This window comes from Telopea speciosissima, chromosome 3 (assembly GCF_018873765.1).
Source record: "Telopea speciosissima isolate NSW1024214 ecotype Mountain lineage chromosome 3, Tspe_v1, whole genome shotgun sequence".
Taxonomy (NCBI): domain Eukaryota; kingdom Viridiplantae; phylum Streptophyta; class Magnoliopsida; order Proteales; family Proteaceae; genus Telopea; species Telopea speciosissima.
The window spans coordinates 51,077,494-51,096,164 of NC_057918.1; the positions used below are offsets into that span (position 1 = coordinate 51,077,494).

At 39.7% G+C, this 18,671-nt stretch overlaps 2 protein-coding genes across 4 annotated transcripts in view; both read right to left on the reverse strand.

Annotated features, from left to right (window-relative positions):
* The window catches only part of LOC122654666 (proteasome subunit beta type-3-A), an 86,849-nt gene that overhangs the window by 18,761 nt on the left and 49,417 nt on the right, over positions 1 to 18,671 (reverse strand). For 2 of the 3 annotated variants that reach the window (XM_043848870.1, XM_043848869.1), the window contains 3 exons: positions 9,638 to 9,722; positions 8,710 to 8,804; positions 7,918 to 8,161 (listed from right to left, as the gene is read on the reverse strand). In XM_043848870.1, coding sequence (XP_043704805.1) covers positions 8,113 to 8,161; positions 8,710 to 8,804; positions 9,638 to 9,722 — 229 coding nt within the window. In that variant the 3' untranslated portion in view covers positions 7,918 to 8,112. Of the gene's footprint in view, positions 1 to 4,274; positions 4,279 to 7,917; positions 8,162 to 8,709; positions 8,805 to 9,637; positions 9,723 to 18,671 lie in introns of those variants that run through there. The other variant, XM_043848871.1, reaches the window with a different exon arrangement.
* Positions 3,446 to 4,086, reverse strand: LOC122654667. Its single transcript, XM_043848872.1, has 2 exons — positions 3,882 to 4,086; positions 3,446 to 3,806 (listed from the first exon to the last, which is right to left on the reverse strand). The coding sequence occupies exons 1-2, from the start codon at positions 4,037 to 4,039 to the stop codon at positions 3,584 to 3,586; spliced, it is 381 nt and encodes a 126-aa protein (XP_043704807.1). The 5' UTR covers positions 4,040 to 4,086; the 3' UTR covers positions 3,446 to 3,583.

The window sequence follows — 18,671 nt, forward strand, 5'->3', positions numbered from 1 at the left end:
ACCTTGGTTTTGTGACTCATTGCCCGGGCAATTTGTCGTCTTTCTGATTGACGTAGTCATGATTGCATTACATCAATGCTCATCATGAGGGATCGAAAGTGCTAGATCTTGTGTAATTGGATTGTTTGGGGTATTTCGAGATTGTTTGTGAGAGATGTACTATGTTGGTTAGATGGAAGCTTGATCTAGTACTCCTACCCTGTATTATCTTGTTAGGTCGCACGCCCCATTCCTTGTATGAAGAGTTACACAATTGAGAGAAACTAATTGGATGCATAGTTAAACTAATGTGCCCCATGTGGGTGAGTGGGAGATGTAAATAGAACACGGGACAGGCCCAGTCCACACCGCCCACAAGGGCAAGCCGGACCTGACGTGACCCGCAGTGCGTGGGGAGAACCAGCTACTTAAGTGGCTGGGTCTCTTCCCCCCTCTTAGATCGATTCTCAGTGGGAGTTTAAATAGGGGCAGGCTTTTAGCTTTAAATAAAACGCCTGTAACCCTAAGACCAAATCATCTGAAAAACCAAATTCTCCCTCTCTCCAATGTTTTGTGTTCTCTTTGGGATTCCATCTCTTCCCAGAGATTTGTGGTGTGGAGTTCTCTGTGGAGAAACCTTTCGAGATATTCGAAGATCGTGAAGTAGATCGTTCGAGTTCGTGAAGCTTGTAACCAAACCTGTACGAGATCCTCCTTCGCTGCGTTCCCATCTCTGTTCAGGCAACACCCTAGCGGGTGATGATTTATTTACAGTTGGAAAACTGGGTTTTGATTGGGGCGTGTTGCTTGAGTCAAGTCAATATTTTGGAAAACTTGGTCAAAAGTCGTGTAGACTAGGTCAAGGTAAAAAATGATAAGACTGGGTCATAAATCGTCCGAGTCAAATAAGACTCGGTATTTTTACCCGAGTCATGACAAACTCAGCAAGTTTAGTCGTTTAAAAAAAAAACCATAAGATTGTTCACGTAGAAACAGAGTTGAGTAAAATAGTAAATCTATATTTTAAAACAATAAGAAACCCTAAACTCCCCTTGACTCCCTTCTCTTGCTCAATGGTATAAACTCAAAATGCATTGATGTGTGATTCCTTGATTTTTTTTTGGTTTTCCCATATTAATTTTCTGATTTACTAATTTATACATATTTATTGCATTAAAAATTAAAAAAACTTGACTCATCTTGATCGGGTTTGACAAAGCCAAATCACTAATTTTGTTTGTTTTTTTTTCTTCTAAAAGACGAGTCGAGTTAGAAAACCTGGTTTTCCAACTATGCCTCTAGGTGCCCAGCATGTGTCATCCTCTTTTTTTCCCCTTTGGAAAAGACCCCCTTAGCCTCCTGTGTCCAGTCCTGTGATTGGTGCATGCCGCTAGCTTACCGAAAACTGGCGGCTTGCACAACCCTCTTCCTTTAGAATAATCAAATTCTACATTAGATTTAGGGGAAAAATAACACTAACCGGTCGTGTGGTTCCTGCGCCTAAACACAGGATCGCGCAAAATTATCACTAAGCCCCCAATGAACTAAAAGCTCATTCAGTTAAATGTAGAGATGTAAACGGATCGAATTTGAATCGGATTGGGTACTATCCGAATTGAATTCGTTTACAATTCCGCTATCCGAATTCGATCCGAATATCCGCCGAATATAATAACACAATATCAAATTGAATTCGACTTGTTAAGCGGATTCCGGATATTATCGGTTCGATTGGTTTAGCAACGGATACCAAATATCCGAATGTTTCTATCCGATTACCATCCGATTGTCCGTTTATTATTTTCTATTTATTGAGCTTTATTTCTTCTTAAAAATGACTTCATTACACTCCGTTTTTCAAACCGATTTGAAATTTTGTATCACATAATACATAAAATGCAAGGAATATAATAAAGCAGAAAAGCCGATCTAAAACCCAACCAAACTGCGAGTATCCGAATATGGAACAACCCAACAAATATAAAGCAATAGGTGATATCGTAGATAAGACTAATAACAAATCCAACATACAACAACCAGTTTCATACGGTTAAAAAAATAAAAAAATAGAATCGAAAGATAGAAACTCATGTAAATCATTGCGACGGACTTGAGATCGACAACTGAACAATGAGTTCGGGACTTTAGAGGACGATCCAAGAGATGGATTCGCTAGAAATTAGAATGGTAGAAATGGCATAAGGGGTAATGCTATAAAGAATGAAATGATGCATATGAAACAATAGAGAGAGAGAGAGAGAGAGAGAGAGAGAGAGAGAGAGAGAGAGAGTTACCTTTTGACGTTGCTCTGGTGATTGCGCATGCGAGCAGCGTCTCTTGTAACAACGAAGATGTGCGCGGAAGGCATGAAACGATATGTATATGAAACCAGGAGAGAGGGATTGTAGATTTGTAGTCACAGCGAATGGAAGGCAAAGACAACGTTGAGCTTTAGGGTTATACTTGGAGAGTCTTGAGAGTTGAGAGTTGAGAGACCGAGAATCCGAGATTTCAGTTTTCAAAGAGGTTTTTGGCTTTCCAAGTTTCCATTGAGACTTTTGGCTTTCCTATCTTTTTTTGTCTTATTTACATTTTTACTTGTGACTTTCCATCGAGACTTTTGGCTTTCCATCTAAACTTTTGGCTTTCCTAATTCCTTTTTCTGGTCTTATTTACATTTTTTATGTATTTCTACTTTTTGTTTTGTTTTTGTATGTTTTTCTAATAGGTATATGATAACATCTATCCTAGTCAAATAGTAATATATATAAAACAATCATATTTTCTAATTTACTAGCTACTAAGTTATAAATATAAATAAAATACAAAATTCAAGAAGCCAACTTAATCGGATAGACGGATACGAATATTTTATTTCGGATATTTTAATACTATCGGATAGCTAAACGAATCGGATAATAATCGGTCGGAAACATGGATTACCATATTTGTATTTGATTAGTTTCGGATGGATTCAGATAGTTTCCGGATAGTGAATTTCCGAATACGAATCCTCATAAACGAATACGAACCCGAATCGAATACGGATTTTCGACTATCCGTTTACATCTCTAGTTAAATGTTCGTGCACACGCTGTTATTGATACTCAACTTATTATTATTATTTTGGGGCGCTGTTCTTAGTGCCACAACGCAGGCTGCGCCCAGGCACATGGGATGAGCACAATGACCACCCTGTCCCCTGCACAGGCTGCCAATGTGCCTAGGCGCAGCCTGCGCTGCGGCACAGAGAACACTCTCCCTATTATTTTTTTTTTGGGCAGAAATTGATACCCGACTTATCATAGCTTTAGAGGGTTGCTCTTGGATGGAACTCTACTGGCTGAAACAGTCGCACAGTTGTTGGACAAACCCCACAAACATCTTTTAAAACTGAAATTAGTCACTGAAAAAAATTACATTTTTGTTCCTCATGGGATCTTACTATTACAGGGAAGACATGGAATTGAATCAAAATCCATTTCAAACTAAAAATAGTCACTGGGAAATTACAAATTTATTCTCCTTTTGAAGAAGGATTTTACATACCGTTTCGACATGAAATCTCGCTAACAAATTCGTATCTGCAACTTATTCTGGTGGGCTATTCATCAATGGTCTTCCCTCTCTCTCTTAATTTAGCCACAGATTCTTTCATGGCTTCTTTTCTCTTCTTGCTGGCAAGAATCTTTGCCAGAACACCACTTACATTAGGGTCTTTCTTTTCCTCCGGTGGTGGAGGTGGTGGCCTCCGCTTTGCTGCGTTTGCACTTTGTTGTCCTGCATTCAAGCCCAATGCCGCACCAGTCAAGCCCCAAACGAAGACCCTGCAGCACCACCAGCTTTGGTTCAATAATAAGAACATAAATGTAAAATTAGATCTATTAAGGAATGGATATTACCTTCTAGTGATTGTTTTATCATGGAGGGCCGCTTGAATGAAGCCAGGATGAGTAGTAAGGTTTCTCTGAAACCCTAGCAATGGTGGAGGAGTCTTGTGAGTAGCTCTACTTGAGATGGGTGATGATGAGGTTGGTGATGGGATTATTGAATGGGCCATGGTTTAGTTATTTTTGGATTGTTGAGATTCAAACGGGAAAGGTATATCTTAGGGTGAGTGTAGAGGGAGCCGCAGAATAGAAGCAACAGTAGATAGTGTTTGGATTTTTTGATGTAATAGAAAGAAGACTTTCATTGGTTGGTTTCAGATAAGGTCTCATAGACGTGGGACCCTTTTAGTGATTATTGATATATGACTGTATAGACTGGGCTTCGAAAGTGCCCAACACACAGAGTCCCCTTTTATGGATGCTCCTTTTGGGAAAAGGAATATTCACAGTGGTTTGTGGAACCTTTAATGGATGCTCCTTCTAGGAATAAGAATATTCACAGTGGTTTCTGGAACCTTTTTTATGGATGTTGAAGATTCACCTAAAATTCAAAATCTTTTGTTAGAAATGGTTAAATGAAGATCTTGCATTTCGGGATATTCTTGGTAGATTAATAAATATTGATGCCTCTTCTGTCCTATGTGGGCACCTTTTCCTATCGTGCCCTTTCTCTAAGTGAATCTGGGCAGTGGGGGGTTTTTAGGTATACGGACAAAGTTCCTTCAAGGATCCTCCTTATTTGATCTTTATATCACCTAGTGACGCACCACTCATCCTCTGCCACTTATAAGTGTTTCTTCCTTTCGGTTTTTGCAATTATTTGCTATTTTCTTTGGAATGCTCGGAATCATCTTTCAATTTGCAATTCTCACCAAACTCAACTTAGACAACTGCACAATATAAACAGATGGATCTCTGACCTGCATTTATTACCCTCCTAGTCTAGTACAGATGAATCTTAATGATCCCCATTCCCCCCTTCTCCTCCCTACTCTCTTTGGAGGACTACATATCTATAGATGCACCTGAGGCTATCCTATTGATTTGTGATGGTAGTTTTGTCAAAAAAAAAAAAAAACGTGTGAGGTAGGCTGGGTGTAGATGTTGCATTTTTGCCAACCATTCGACGATGATGACAACAGAACATGGATGATTGTTGACACCTCTCGAGGAACCTCCCAAGACTTAGAAAACCTTTCGAATCACCCTTAGCCTATTCCTAGATCGAATTACATATTAATTGAAACCTTCATTAGGTAACTGTCTGGTGGTTTCAAGGTCCCTTTTTAGTGAGTTCCATCTCAATGTTATATGAATACTAATTCTTGAATGTTTTGATCATATCCTCCCAAGTACGGGTTTGAGAAGAATCTATGGACATGAGCCACCTCATGCCAGTCCAGTAAGAGTCATTTGGAAGGCTTGACCCCATCTGTTGATCGGTGTAACCCTTTTCATCTGCCCCATGTAAACCCTTAAATGTGCATGTGGATTCCCTTATCCATCAAATTTCTTTGATTTGCACTTGAACCTTTCTAGTAACTTAGCCTCAAGGAAGAAACATAAACCTTCCATGCGTGTTATAATTATTCAACCTTTTTTCTTAACAACCGGGTCTTAGCAAACTCGATCGACGGTTGTGGTCTAGCAATAACAATGTTCTCTTCAGGGGTTAGGTTTAGGTTGTCTTTATGAGCTTCACGTGGGAGCCGTGTGTGGATCTAATCAATGTTGGTTTGGGATCTAGATGCCCTAGTCAGACCTTGTAGAGATTGGATCACTAATCCAGCTAATCATCCAACTTGGGCTTTCAACTCTTCTATGTCAGTGTTTGGTTCTCCGTGATCACTCATCTCAGTATCAGGGTATGGATGTATGTAGACACCTCATTTTGTCATCCCCGGAGGCCCTCTTTGACGATGATGAGAATCCTTCAAGACGTATAGTCTGGGTATCTATAGATGTAGGGCAAATGACCACTTTCCCGAGTTCGCCCACAAATCGTTCATTTAAAATACTCCTAAGAAGGATGACCCTAAAAATCCGTGGCAAATACCCCAAAAGATCAACAAAAGCGTCTAGATAACCGACTACCCATATTGCAACTAGGTATGAAAATGAACTCATATAGCTCATCTTATTGAGAAAAGATTCCATTTTGATAAGTGGGACCCACACTGGAGACAGTCCATGCTGACCAATACTGTCCCCAATCTTCATACCAAAGCACAGTAAGCAAAATATCAAGAAAATGGCTTTTAAATTGCCTGATCCAGACACAAATCCAAAGTTATGAGCACCTAGACGGCTGGACCCTCCAATCTAACCCTGGATGAGCTAGACCCAACTCAGTCCAAAAGAAAACCAATCAAAGTGGCACAAAATGCATTGTCGACAACCAAACAAGAGGCCGATAGTCAAATTGCCCGAGCCGACATCAATGAAGCCTTTTAATATTGTCGAACAGAAACTTCTGCATGTTAATATGCAACCGACTGTGAACCATAGTTCACCGACGGTGACAAGCCCCTAGTAGACATCGAGGCATGTTCATCAACATCACGTTGATGTTGAAACCTCAGACCAATGTCAGTGTCTGTGTAATCCGAGAACCCCAAAACTTGCAATGAGATTTTGATTCCTCAAGTGACCAAACCCCATTTTGACAACTTGAATCCGTATTTTTGTTTCCTTAAGACCCAAGGAACTCCACTTTTGGCAACAAAACACTTGTCTACACCTCATTGGTCAAGTTTGTTGGTAAAACACCTACCTTTGCTGCAAAACCACCTTGCAAGATACCCCACTGACGATTGGGATGGATCCTTCGGTCCATGGATGAATCTGAGAGTCCACACACCCCCTTTTCAACTAGACGCAGCATATTACCAAAAAATACTAGACACAGTGTGAGTCAATCTCAGTTTCAGATTTTGTGCTCTTGTATTTAATGGAGTTTGGCTGCACTAGTTGGGACTAAAAGTTTATAAATTTACAATGTCTGCCTATGGACTATTGATGGGTTTTGCAGAGACATAATATAAAGACAAGGGGCATGAGATAGCTGCCTTGTCACATGGCCGCTGCACCAGCTCAGGGGCCAATGGCACACACAGGGGCATCCACATGGATTGGGATTTTTTATTTCACAAGGTGGGGTAGTAATTTCACGTGCTCCTGTGTCTGGAGCGCAGGGGCCACTTGGTCAGGCAACGTTCTTTTTCCCAGAAAGATAAATAGAATGTTGGTAGTATTCAGGTTGTAGAAGTGGATTGACGATGAAATCAATGCTGAGGAAGCAAACTGAAATCTAATGGTGGAGGTGTTGATGACAAAATTATAGAACCCTCAATTCTATTTCACTTCCCAAACCCTTGCACGTAGGGATGAGTCCATGATTTCTGAACACTCAAAGAGAAAACAGTGACCACCCTAAGATTTCATCCTCTTTCTTTCTGGATTTTTTTTACAGAGTAGCGACATATGCTCGTCAGACTGGACCCTCTTCAAAATAGGAATCAATCTGAAAACACAAAAAAAACACTTACCACCCTATTATTAGTCAAATCTGAGACAAAGGATCCCACCAAATGGCAGCAAAAAAAACCTTATTTTGGAATGTAAATTATAACTAGGAAATTCAAGTAAATTCGACCAAATAGAAGGATGCTGCTGCAATTTTGACGTTTCGGATATCTACGAAATGTAACAATTGCATAAAAATAGGGAGGGGTGAGGGAGGGAATGCTGTTAAGATAAGCAACCAATGCTGTGTTTGGTGCATTTCCCACAAGAGATTTCACTCTTGGTCTCTATTGAATCTTGCTTGGCAATGCTTTATGCTGTGGGCGTTTTAACATGCAACTACATTTGCCACTAAAATTTGAACGGGGTTGTTTTGCTAGCAAGTCACCAGCAGCAGAGGATACAGGTGACAATAAACATAGGACGTCGAAGCTTAGTTTGCAATTTCATTGGGCTCAAGCTCAACATGTACAATAACTGTCTACATGTGGTATTTTCAGCCAAAAAGTAAAAGTCACGTATAAAGAAAACATGCTTCCTTCAATGGTCATTTAAAGATAAGAAATCAATTTTGTTTTCTTTGACAGCTGAAACTACAAATTTAATGTCTGATTGCTGAGCTCGAATGGCCTCCCAGACAGTCACATAAAGAAAACTTGGCTGGGTGAATCCAATGCTCACCTTGGAAAGGTTGACTAGTGCCCATTATAGAACCAAATCAGTCCATTCTTCCCTTCAGGGTCCTCTCAATAACTTCTGTTGAAGTGCTGCAGGACAGAAACGAACACAAATATGAATGTTCGAACTAAAAATCTAGCTTCCCACACAAAAAGAAACTGTGTAATCAAAGAAACAACAACCAAATAGCCTGGACAATTGTATAACTTTGACAGAATGTAAAATATGTAAATCCACCATTTTTCAATCCAATCAGGTGGCCATCTCCAGACTGCTTCGGTAATAGAAATGAGACAAACCAAATAACATATAAGATTCTTCAAGATAGTTGGATGCCCACATGGGGAAGCACATAATTTCACTCACTAGGACCAAACCTTATTGAGTATTCCATCCAATCTAAAAGCAGGCCACATTAATCGGTTGGTCCAAACAATTGATGCTTAAGAGATGTAGGAGCTTCAGTGAAATACGTATTGACAAAAAGACTATCACATCCAGCAAACGTTATGATACTAAATTTCTCTTGTCAATCTTTGCCACCTGACTCCCGCAATAATGTAAGAAATAACATATAATCTTTATGCCTCCAGTTACAAGATTTAAGTAGAGAAATAAAGGAATAAGAAATGCTTACACAACAAAGACGTGGCCACCCCATCCGCTCAGACAGTCACGATCCACAGAGGCAAGCAGTGCCTGAGAAATGGTCTCAAATAGTTCTTCTGGTTCCTGAAGAACGACCCAAGAGAAAGCACTTAGAATGGTTGAAAACATCACCATAAATTGGAAACTGGACAGTTCATCAAGGACATTGCTATGATTTGCAGACATGTAGAACCACCGGCATCTAAATGATTTCAACCTACTCACATACCTCGCCCACTAGAAAATCCCCAAAGTGAGACCAAGTGGGAGTGTGGGACAGCACTGTAGCTTATGTTTTGTTAGTACTGGAACCAATAACCAAATTAGGGTGAATTTCATTTTTTTTCTTTTAAAACGACTCACCATGATCAGGCAAAATTTTGATAGCAATGCACCTTTTCCATGTTTCCAGGGACTGGGATCAGATAGGGACCAGCAAATGCTAACTTAATGTGGTTAAAATAGGCCTATCCTTGAAACCATGTTACTTTTATACCATTTTTCCTTTTTAGGTTTGGCCCCAGAAGTTTTTTTTTTTTAAAGGGGGGGGGGGGGGTTTGGGAGTTCCAAATTATTCTTCTTTCACTCCCTAAAATATATGCATGTGTGACAAAAGATAAGACTGGACCCCTTACATACAACTTATGCTGTAATCTTTCAAGTATACAAGTTCAACACTTCAACTTAGGTTTTATCTCAGGTACAATTTATGACACTTTTCTTCTTTGGATCTTGTGTAAACTTTTGGCTTATATTTCACACTTCACAGCCTCTACTATGGTTTCCAAGCAAAAGAAAAACAAAGAGGAGATAAATAATGTTTTTTTTTTAAGGAGCTTGAACTAAAAGATCAAAGGACAAGGCTACTCAAAAAATTGAGATGGATATGCTTGTTAATACTGGATAAAACTACTAACCATATCAGGCTTGTACATTGACTCACAGGCACCATAGAGGGACTCTGATGCAGTACCAGCAACAACAAAATCTTTGGCCAGCTCCCTGAACAGAGAACAAGACGATGACCAAGCAACAAAATCAAGACAAAGAAAAATAAGTAAGTACTTCAAAGTGTGCATAAGTAGCATTCCAAACGAGACAAAATGTTGTTGATCAAAATGTGTGTATGAAAATGCTACTGGCTCTGCTGGGTCTTCCCATTTTCCTTTTGGTTCGAAGGGGGGGGGGGAGAGGGGGGAGAAACAAACTCCAAATCACGCAACATTTTTAGAAAATAACTAGGGTTGTGGAAGTCCTATGCACAGACAAATGGAGTTTCACTATTCACTAACCAAACTGATAGCTGCCTGATTGCTTATCTAGTATGGCCTCCTCTACACTTTTGTTTAAGGGGGGAGATTTTCTGGTAAAATCGCACTAGAGTGCTAGAGTAACAATAATTTAATAGACAATGTATAGTTCTTAGAGTTGATGTTGATAAACACAAAAAAGAACTAAAATAATTAACCATTGTAAATACTGGCTGCAAAGGTACATTGTCCATCAATTACAAGGTTTGTTACATACAAATGTAAGTGGTATGAGATTTGGTGTACAACTAGTATTCCATAATCATAGCCCTCCAACTACTGAATTTCACAAAATTTGCATAATATGTAATGTAGTCCTAGATAGGTAGGAGACCTACTAGGAGCCAAACAACAGGATCAAATAACAAAAGGGGCTGCTGGTTCGAATGGATAGCACTAGGATTTAGGTCAATTCCTAGGGTTAGAATTGGATATTGGGAAAAGGGTTTATAGGGTATTAATGGGCAGGTCTAGGGGGTCAATATGGTATAAAAAGGTTTGGGTTTGGATGAGTTTTGAAATTCTGCAATTTTGGGCAGAATTGAATTTTAGATCAAAACTAGGGTTAAGTTAGGTTTAGGTTAGGGTTGTCTTATATGGTAATGATAGGCAGGTGTAGGGAAGTCTAATGGTATAAGTTTTATGATGTTTGAGTGAATGGAAGTAAGTTAGATGAATTGGACAGAAAGATAAAGTTATTGGAGACAATTCCTAATGGAGGTAGGAGTAGGGGATTCTAGGGTTTAGGGTGGTGGGGGTTTGATGAAACTTGAATCGAGTGTCAATAATGATGTAAGGGATGTATGCTGAAAGTTTGGTTTGAAACTAATGGACAGATTTGAAGTTATGGAGGATCCTAGTTAGAGTAGGATTGAGGGGTATTATGGTAAATAGGGTATTGGAACTAGGGTTAAGAGATATGATTAGGTTACTAATTTCAGAATTAACATGTCATGAAATCAACTACTTATTCTGAGAATGAAATCAGAATCGAGTATGGTTGAAGGTCTGAAACTATGCTTTAATGGAGGTAGGGGCAGAATGGGAAATATGAGAATATATTAGAATCAGGCCACAGGAAGTAGGTCAAATTTGAATCACTTTCCAAATTTGGGTTAATAGAGGTATGGTGAAAATCTAAGTTCAATCGGATGGCTGGTGTGGTAGATCTCAAAACTCACCTTGCATGTGACCTTCTAGAAGGGAAGAAGAATAGTTGCAAGTTTTAGGGTTCTAAGATCTATGGTATTAATGGTAGATGAGGAAAGTAGTAATGATAGAGAATTGGCAATGGGGATTGATGGGGCTGGGTTTAGAGGATTAGGAGAAGAAGGGTGATTGCTGAAACTGTAAAGTACTTACTTGAACACTGATCTTCAATGGTAGCAGCTTTGAAGATGAACAATGGGGTCTCCTGATCTTCACGATGCAAGGAGTCGATTGGAGATCCACCAATCCCTTCCACCTTGATAAACCCACAAGGATGCAACACTCTCAAGGAGCAACAGCAACAATAAAGGCAGCAAGCATAAAGCTGAGTTTTTATTAATCAAATTCGTATTCAATGCTGGCCTCCCTTACAAACTTATATAGAAGACTCAAAAATAGACTTGGACACTAAAAAGGAAAGGCCTAACCCTATCCCTAACCTATTAGGTAACTTAAACTGACTAGGAAACTGAAATAGACTCAAAATAGAGTCCTAATCCAGCCCAACTAAACAATTAATAGAAAAACTAATAAAATCACTTAAATTGAACCACTAGTTCATACCAGCTTTGGACCGGTTCAATTTAAAACATGAAAATAAACTAAGTATAGAGCTAATCCCGTATGCAACCTATGTACCCATATTTGAGGCCCATTAAAGTGGCCTATTACATAGAAAACTCATGGGATTAAAGGCCCAACATGTATAGAGTCCAACCCTAGAGTTATTCCTAATAAAACAAGCCTATTTTGCTGATGAATCTGCATTAATATGTCATGTCATTAAACATATAATCAAGTTTGCTAATGAATCTACATCAATATGTCATGTCATTAAACATATAATCAAGTTATTTTGTTAAGAATAATCTCCATCTAGAAGGCCTGATAAAAAACAGATGGCTCTTGCCCAACATGCTTATGTTCCACATGATGCATGGAGGTAGAATAAGATTGACCTCCAAATACTTTTGTGAAGAAAATTGTGTTGGATATGGGTGTCCATCAAACCCGGTTCATGCTGGTTCGACCCGGTTTATTACGTATAAACATTTCATACATTTCTGTTTAATATGCTCACATGCAATATAAACTTCTGAGCAATATATGTCCATAAGTATTACTTTAAATTGGTAGTCACGATTAGGGTTTGGGTTGGACAACCCTTGTCATATGATCGTCGCATTGCGTATGCCTAGATGTGTTTGATGTCAAGGTACGAATGCGAGTACACACATGTTGATGTGTGTATTGGTGATGAATCTTATTTTGTCGATTCCCTCAAGTATTACTGCCAGATATAGGTTTGGGATAGACATGTGTCACCGAGACCCAGTAGTCCAGTACCTAAGAGGGCCTTGTTACTGGCTTACTGCATGATGTGAGCGTATTCTTTGGTTCACAAATGACTGCGGTTCAAGAGAACTAAAGCCGGTGTTCTAGGAATGTATAAATATTATGTGAGTGAAAGAGTCACTTGACATGGTCTCCATTGTCGATTAAGAAACATCAAGGGGAGTTAGTCTGTGGATGGTCGGATAAGAATCAAGTTCCTATACCGTTTTGTAAATGGTTTTGCAACTTATTTTCAAATAAAATGACGTATTATATTTATGTATTTGATTAAAGAATTTAATCATGTTTTACAGATTCCGATCACATACACAGACGCTCTGATACGAACATGTACATTGGAATGGGGTTTGGTAGTACGAGTGTACATACCCTAGATTCCATGATGGTGATGTTGTTTAGTGGAGGGTTAGTACATATTTATTGTGCAAGGGTATTTCTAGGATTTGCTAATTAGTAATTAATTTATTTAAACTAGTATGGGCTTGATGCTAATTATTTAAAGCCCATTAATGTTTAAATTTATTAATTATAATTTTCCCTCTTAGATTCTGCTTCTTCACTAATTAGAAGCCCATCAGAGTTTTAAGTCAAACAGAAGAGAGAGAGTTAGACTCTCACTAGGAGTGTGGCTTATAAAATAAGACCACTAAGGGGAGGGCACAGAAAGCACTGCACCCTAGACGAAATTTCTGTTCTCCCCCACAGAAAAATCATCCACTGCCTCTCTCTCTCCTCTCTCTTCTCCCTTGCTCTCTAGAGTTGTGAGACTGGTTAGGGTTTTAGAAACCCTAGGTTTTTGAATTGGATCCAATGATTTTTTGAGATGTGTTAACAAAACACAATTGGACTGAATGGCTTGAATGATCAATGAGATCAGTCAAGCTCTCTATTTATAATAATAATGAAAGAGATTACAAAGGGAAACACTATTCACGACACTGTTCACATGAACAGTGTCACAGCCCTAATTACAATTCTACCATTGTTCAAAAGTGCATAAATAAAATACCAAAAAGACTAGAATACCGTGACCCCCACGGTATTCTGGTATACATTATTCAACACTCCCCCTCAAGTTGGAGCAAATATGTCAATCATGCCCAACTTGACTAGATTTGGATGGAACAACTTTCCAAACAATCCCTTGGTGAAAATATCAGCAAGCTGATCTGCAGACTTCTCAAAGGGAACACAAATCAGCCCTTCTTCCAATTTTCCTTGATGAAATGTCTATCCACTACAACATGCTTGGTGCGATCATGCTGTACGGGGTTATGTGCAACGTTGATTGCAACCTTGTTGTCACAATACAGCAACATAGAAAGATGAATAGGAACACCAAGATCTTGTAGCAAACCTTTCAGCCAAAGTAACTCACAAATGCCTTGTGCCATAGCACAAAATTCTGCTTCAGCACTAGAACAAGCCATCACATTTTGCTTCTTGCTACGCCAAGTGACAAGGTTGCCACCTATAAAAGAACAATACCCAGAGATAGACTTGCGATCTGTAGAACCAGCCCAATCAGCATCAGTGTGTGCCTCTATCCGAAGGTGACCATGAGGAGACAGGAGAATGCCTTTTCCAGGAGCCGACTTCAAGTAGTGAAGGATACAAAGAACAGCCTCCATATGAGAAGAGTGGGGATCATGCATAAACTGACTCACTGCTCCCTTGTGAGTGTGTACATCCTTGTGGATATCAAGGTGGAAAGGGACTGGTGGAATCCTGTTGACTCCTTACGCTGTGACAGCTGGGAGGATCTTCTTCAATTTGAAGGTGGTTCTATCCTTCACATCTGTTCAAGCTGCTGCCAGTGGAATCTCCAGTAAGTTTGACACCCAATTTCTTCTTCTAACCCTCTAGTCCTTTCCCCCCATCGATCCCCTTTATTTTTTGTTTGAATCTCATAAACCCTAGATCTTGCTGCTCAACCATATTTAACCATTAGAATTACTTCAAATTCAAACCACAGTCTCTCCTTATTACCCCCTACACTCGACCTAGCCTGCTGCCCCATCCTAACATCCTAAACCCTATGACATTGTCTCTGTGAAACCCAAAAACGACCTAAATTCTGTAAAACCCAATTCAGCCATCAGAAAACTCCCAAATTCTGGTCGAACCTCCCTCCCACTATCCCCTATACTCGATCCAAAACCCTGCATCAAATCCCACCTCTAAACCCTAGTTTTTACTGTTTCCTATTGCTAAAACCCAAAACCCTAACCCTAATTCTGCAGAATTTTCAAACCCATTCACACCCTAATATTTTTATACTATACTAACCCCCTAAACCTGCCCATTAAAATCCTATAAACCTCATCATCAACATCTCACTCAAACCCTAGTTTTACCCTAATTTACCCATACTTAACCCAATCGGCCAGCACTGTTTGAATTCCTTTTTACCTGGCTCCTAGTAGGATTGTCTCCTATTCTAGGACGACATTAACTTGGTATCAGAGCTCATGGTTGACCCATGGCTGCAATGCTCGAGATGTTCCAGAAGCTTGCTGCTGAATACAGGGCTGCAACTAAAGCCCAGAGGGCTGCAGCTGATGCCATCATGGTTAGGTTGCAACGATTGGAAGAGCAGAGAGTCACCCCTGACAGATATGGGAATTCCAGATATGGATATAGAGGTCACAAAGATGGACCCAGAGATCACAAGGATTACAGAAAAGACAAAGAAAGGTATCGAGAAGACAAGGGACAGCAAGTCATTCTAAATCCTTTTAATCTACCCTCCGAGATGCGCAAACGACAAACCAAGCACACCAATCAGAAGGGGACAAATTATTAGAATAAAGTCTTAGCTGTACCACCGAAGGAATTTGAGCAGACCAGCCATGATTCAACTCTGATCCTAGCCGTGGTTACACAAGAAGTTGCTTTCCAGCCTAAGGTCAAGTAGGCACAGCCCATCAAGGAGTTATTGCATGATTTTTCTAATGTAGTGCCAGGGGAGTTGCCAAACGAGTTACCCCCATTGAGGGATATTCAGCATGTAATTGATTCAGAGGTGATTCCACAGGAGAACAATGACCTTCAAAATGATGTTCTTGAAGAGGTGGAGCTTGTGTCTCAAGTATTAGATGAAAAGGTTGCTAACATTGAAGACTCTTTGGATAGGGCATTCACAGTTGGTGCTGATTCAGAAGTAAAGCAAATAGAGTTTGTTATGCCACCATGGTTCTTCGAAGAGAAAGCACCACACCTGGACGACTATATTCCTAATGTTCCTGCCCCACCAGAGTTTTGTTTGGGAATGGTCAAATCTGCTACTCATATGTTGTTTCCCCCTTACCACTACAAAATTCGAGGACGAATTTTTTCAAGCTGGGGAGAGTTGATGCAGAGTTATCACCAAACTGGGCTTCTTTTGTTAGGAATAAGTCTAGGGTTGGGATACATATATATGTTGGGCCTTTGATCCCAAGGGTTTTCTATGTAATAGGTCACTTTAATAGGCTTGGAATAGGGGTATATAGGTTACATATGGGATTAGCCCAATACTTAGTCTTATTTTTATGTTTTTAATTGAACTGGTTCAACATTGGTTACATCCAATTGGTTCAATTTAAGTTATTTAGTTAAGTGCCTTTTAATTTAAGTTATTAGGGGTAGATAGGTCATTTTACTGTTTTAAGTTATTAGTTTAATTTTGATTCCTTCCCTTCCACGATTTATCAAGGGAGTGATTAGATTGTACTAGGATTTGACATTAGCCTCTATTATGAAATTAGAAATTGTGGGAGGCTCCCCAATAGATTATTTGAGTTAAAATTTCATGTGTTGGCTGCCATTGCTGTTGCTCCATTGCTCCCTTGTTAGTGTGTGCATCCTTGTGGATATCAAGATGGAAAGGGACTGGTGGAATCCGGTTGACTCCTGACGCCGTGACGGCTGGGAGGATCTTCTTCAATTCGAAGGTGGTTCTATCCTTCACATCTGTTCAAGCTGCTGCCAGTGGAATTTCCAGTAGGTTTGACACCCAATTTCTTCTTCTAACCCTCTAGTCCTTTCCCCCAATCGATCCCCTTTATTTTTTGTTTGAATCCCATAAACCCTAACTCCATTAAAACCAAGATCTTGCTGCCCAACCATATTTAACTATTAGAATTACTTCAAATTCAAACCACAGCCTCTCCTTAATACCCCCTACACTCGACCTAGCCTGCTGCCCCATCCTAGCACCCTAAACCCTAACTAACATTGTCTTTGTGAAACCCAAAAACACCCTAAATTCTGTAAAACCCAATTCAGCCATCAGAAAACTCTCAAATTCTGGTCGAACCTCCCTCCCACTGTCCCTTATACTCGATCCAAAACCCTGCCCCAAATCCCACCTCTAAACCCTAGTTTTGACTGTTTTCCTATTTCTAAAACCCGAAACCCTAACCCTAATTCTGCAAAATTTTCAAACCCATTCAAACCCTAATATTTTTATACTATAATAACCCCCTAGACGTGCCCATTAAAACCCTATAAACCTCATCATCAACATCTCACTCAAACCCTAGTTTACCCTAATTTACACATACTTAACCCAATCAGCCAGCATTGTTTGAGTTCCTCTTTACCTGGCTCCTAGTAGGATTGTCTCCTATTCTAGGACGACATTACGAGCATTATATAGGCTGAAGCAATCTCCTAGGGCTTGGTTTGGCAGGTTTCATAAAGCAATGATCTCTGTAGGATACAAACAGAGTAATGTTGATCACACCTTGCACATCAAGCGAAATGGAGATAAGGTCACTCTGCTTATAGTCTATGTCGATGACATAGTTGTGACTAGTAATGATGCAGATGAAGTTTCTCACCTGAAGACTTTCTTAGGACGAGAAAAAGATCTAGGACAGCTCAGGTACTTTCTTGGGATTAAAGTTGCCCGTTCTCCCAAAGGCATATTTCTCTCCCAAAGGAAGTATGTTCTAGAGTTACTCTTAGAGACCGGTTTGTTAGGATGTCATCCTTGTGACACTCCTTTGGAAGCTACTACTCTTCTGCAAGAGAAGGCTGGTGATCCGGTTAATAAGGGATTAAGGGTTGATATCAACGGTTGGTGGGAAAATTAATTTCTCTCTACCACACCAGACCAGTTATTGCATTTGTCATAAGCTTGGTCAGTCAGTTCATGCATGATCCCTACTCTACTCATATGGTTGATGTCCTTTGTATTCTCCATTACTTGAAGTCAACGCCAGGAAAAGGGATTCTCCTGTCTCCGCATGATCATCTTTGCATTGAGGCTTACACAGATGCTAACTGGGGTGGTAATCCTGACAGGAAATCCACTTCAGGCTATTGTACTTTTGTAGGAGGTAATCTTGTCACATGGCAGAGTAAAAAACAAAATATTATGGCAATATCCAATGTTGAAGCCGAATCCCGTGCTATGGCCAAGGCATATGTGAGTTATTGTGGCTTCAGAGTTTGCTCCAAGATATTAGTGGTTCTGTTCATCGTCCAATGATGTTGTACTGTGACAACAAAGTAGCAATCAGCATTGCCCACAATCCAATGCAGCATGACCGTACCAAGCATGTGGAGATTGGCAGACACTTCATCAAGGAGAAGTTAGAGAGTGGGCAGATTTGTATACTTTTTTTGAAGTCCGAAGATCAACTTCTTGTTGTCTTCACCAAAGGGCTAAGTGGCCTTGTTTAGTCAAGTTGGGCATGTACGATATCTATGCACCAACTTGAGGGGGAGTGTTGAGTATTTTGTTTATGTTTTTTTCCCATAGCATATATAGTTGGCTATGTAGGGACCTTTATGTAATTCTGCCCTCTTATTAAAAGTTATAAATAAAGGGGCTGAGTGATCACATTAATCACTTAAGCCATTCTCTAAATTCTGTTTTGTTAACAAAAACTTCTCCGGATAAGCTTCAACACCCTTTGATAATATTATGAAACCAAGGAAAATCACCTTGGGGAACATGGAGCACTTCTTCAGGTTGATGTAGAGATTCTTATTCCATAATACTCGCATCACATGTTGCAAATGGTCAAATTGGTCAGACTTATCCTTACTGTCTATCAGGATATCATCAACATAGACAACAAAA

Coding starts and splice junctions, on each gene's coding strand:
- LOC122654667 (XM_043848872.1), bottom strand. CDS start 4,039: ATGGCCCATTCAATAATCCCATCACCAACCTCATCATCACCCATCTCA. Junction 3,807..3,881: donor GATAAAACAATCACTAGAAG/GTAATATCCATT, acceptor GTGGTGCTGCAG/GGTCTTCGTTTGGGGCTTGA.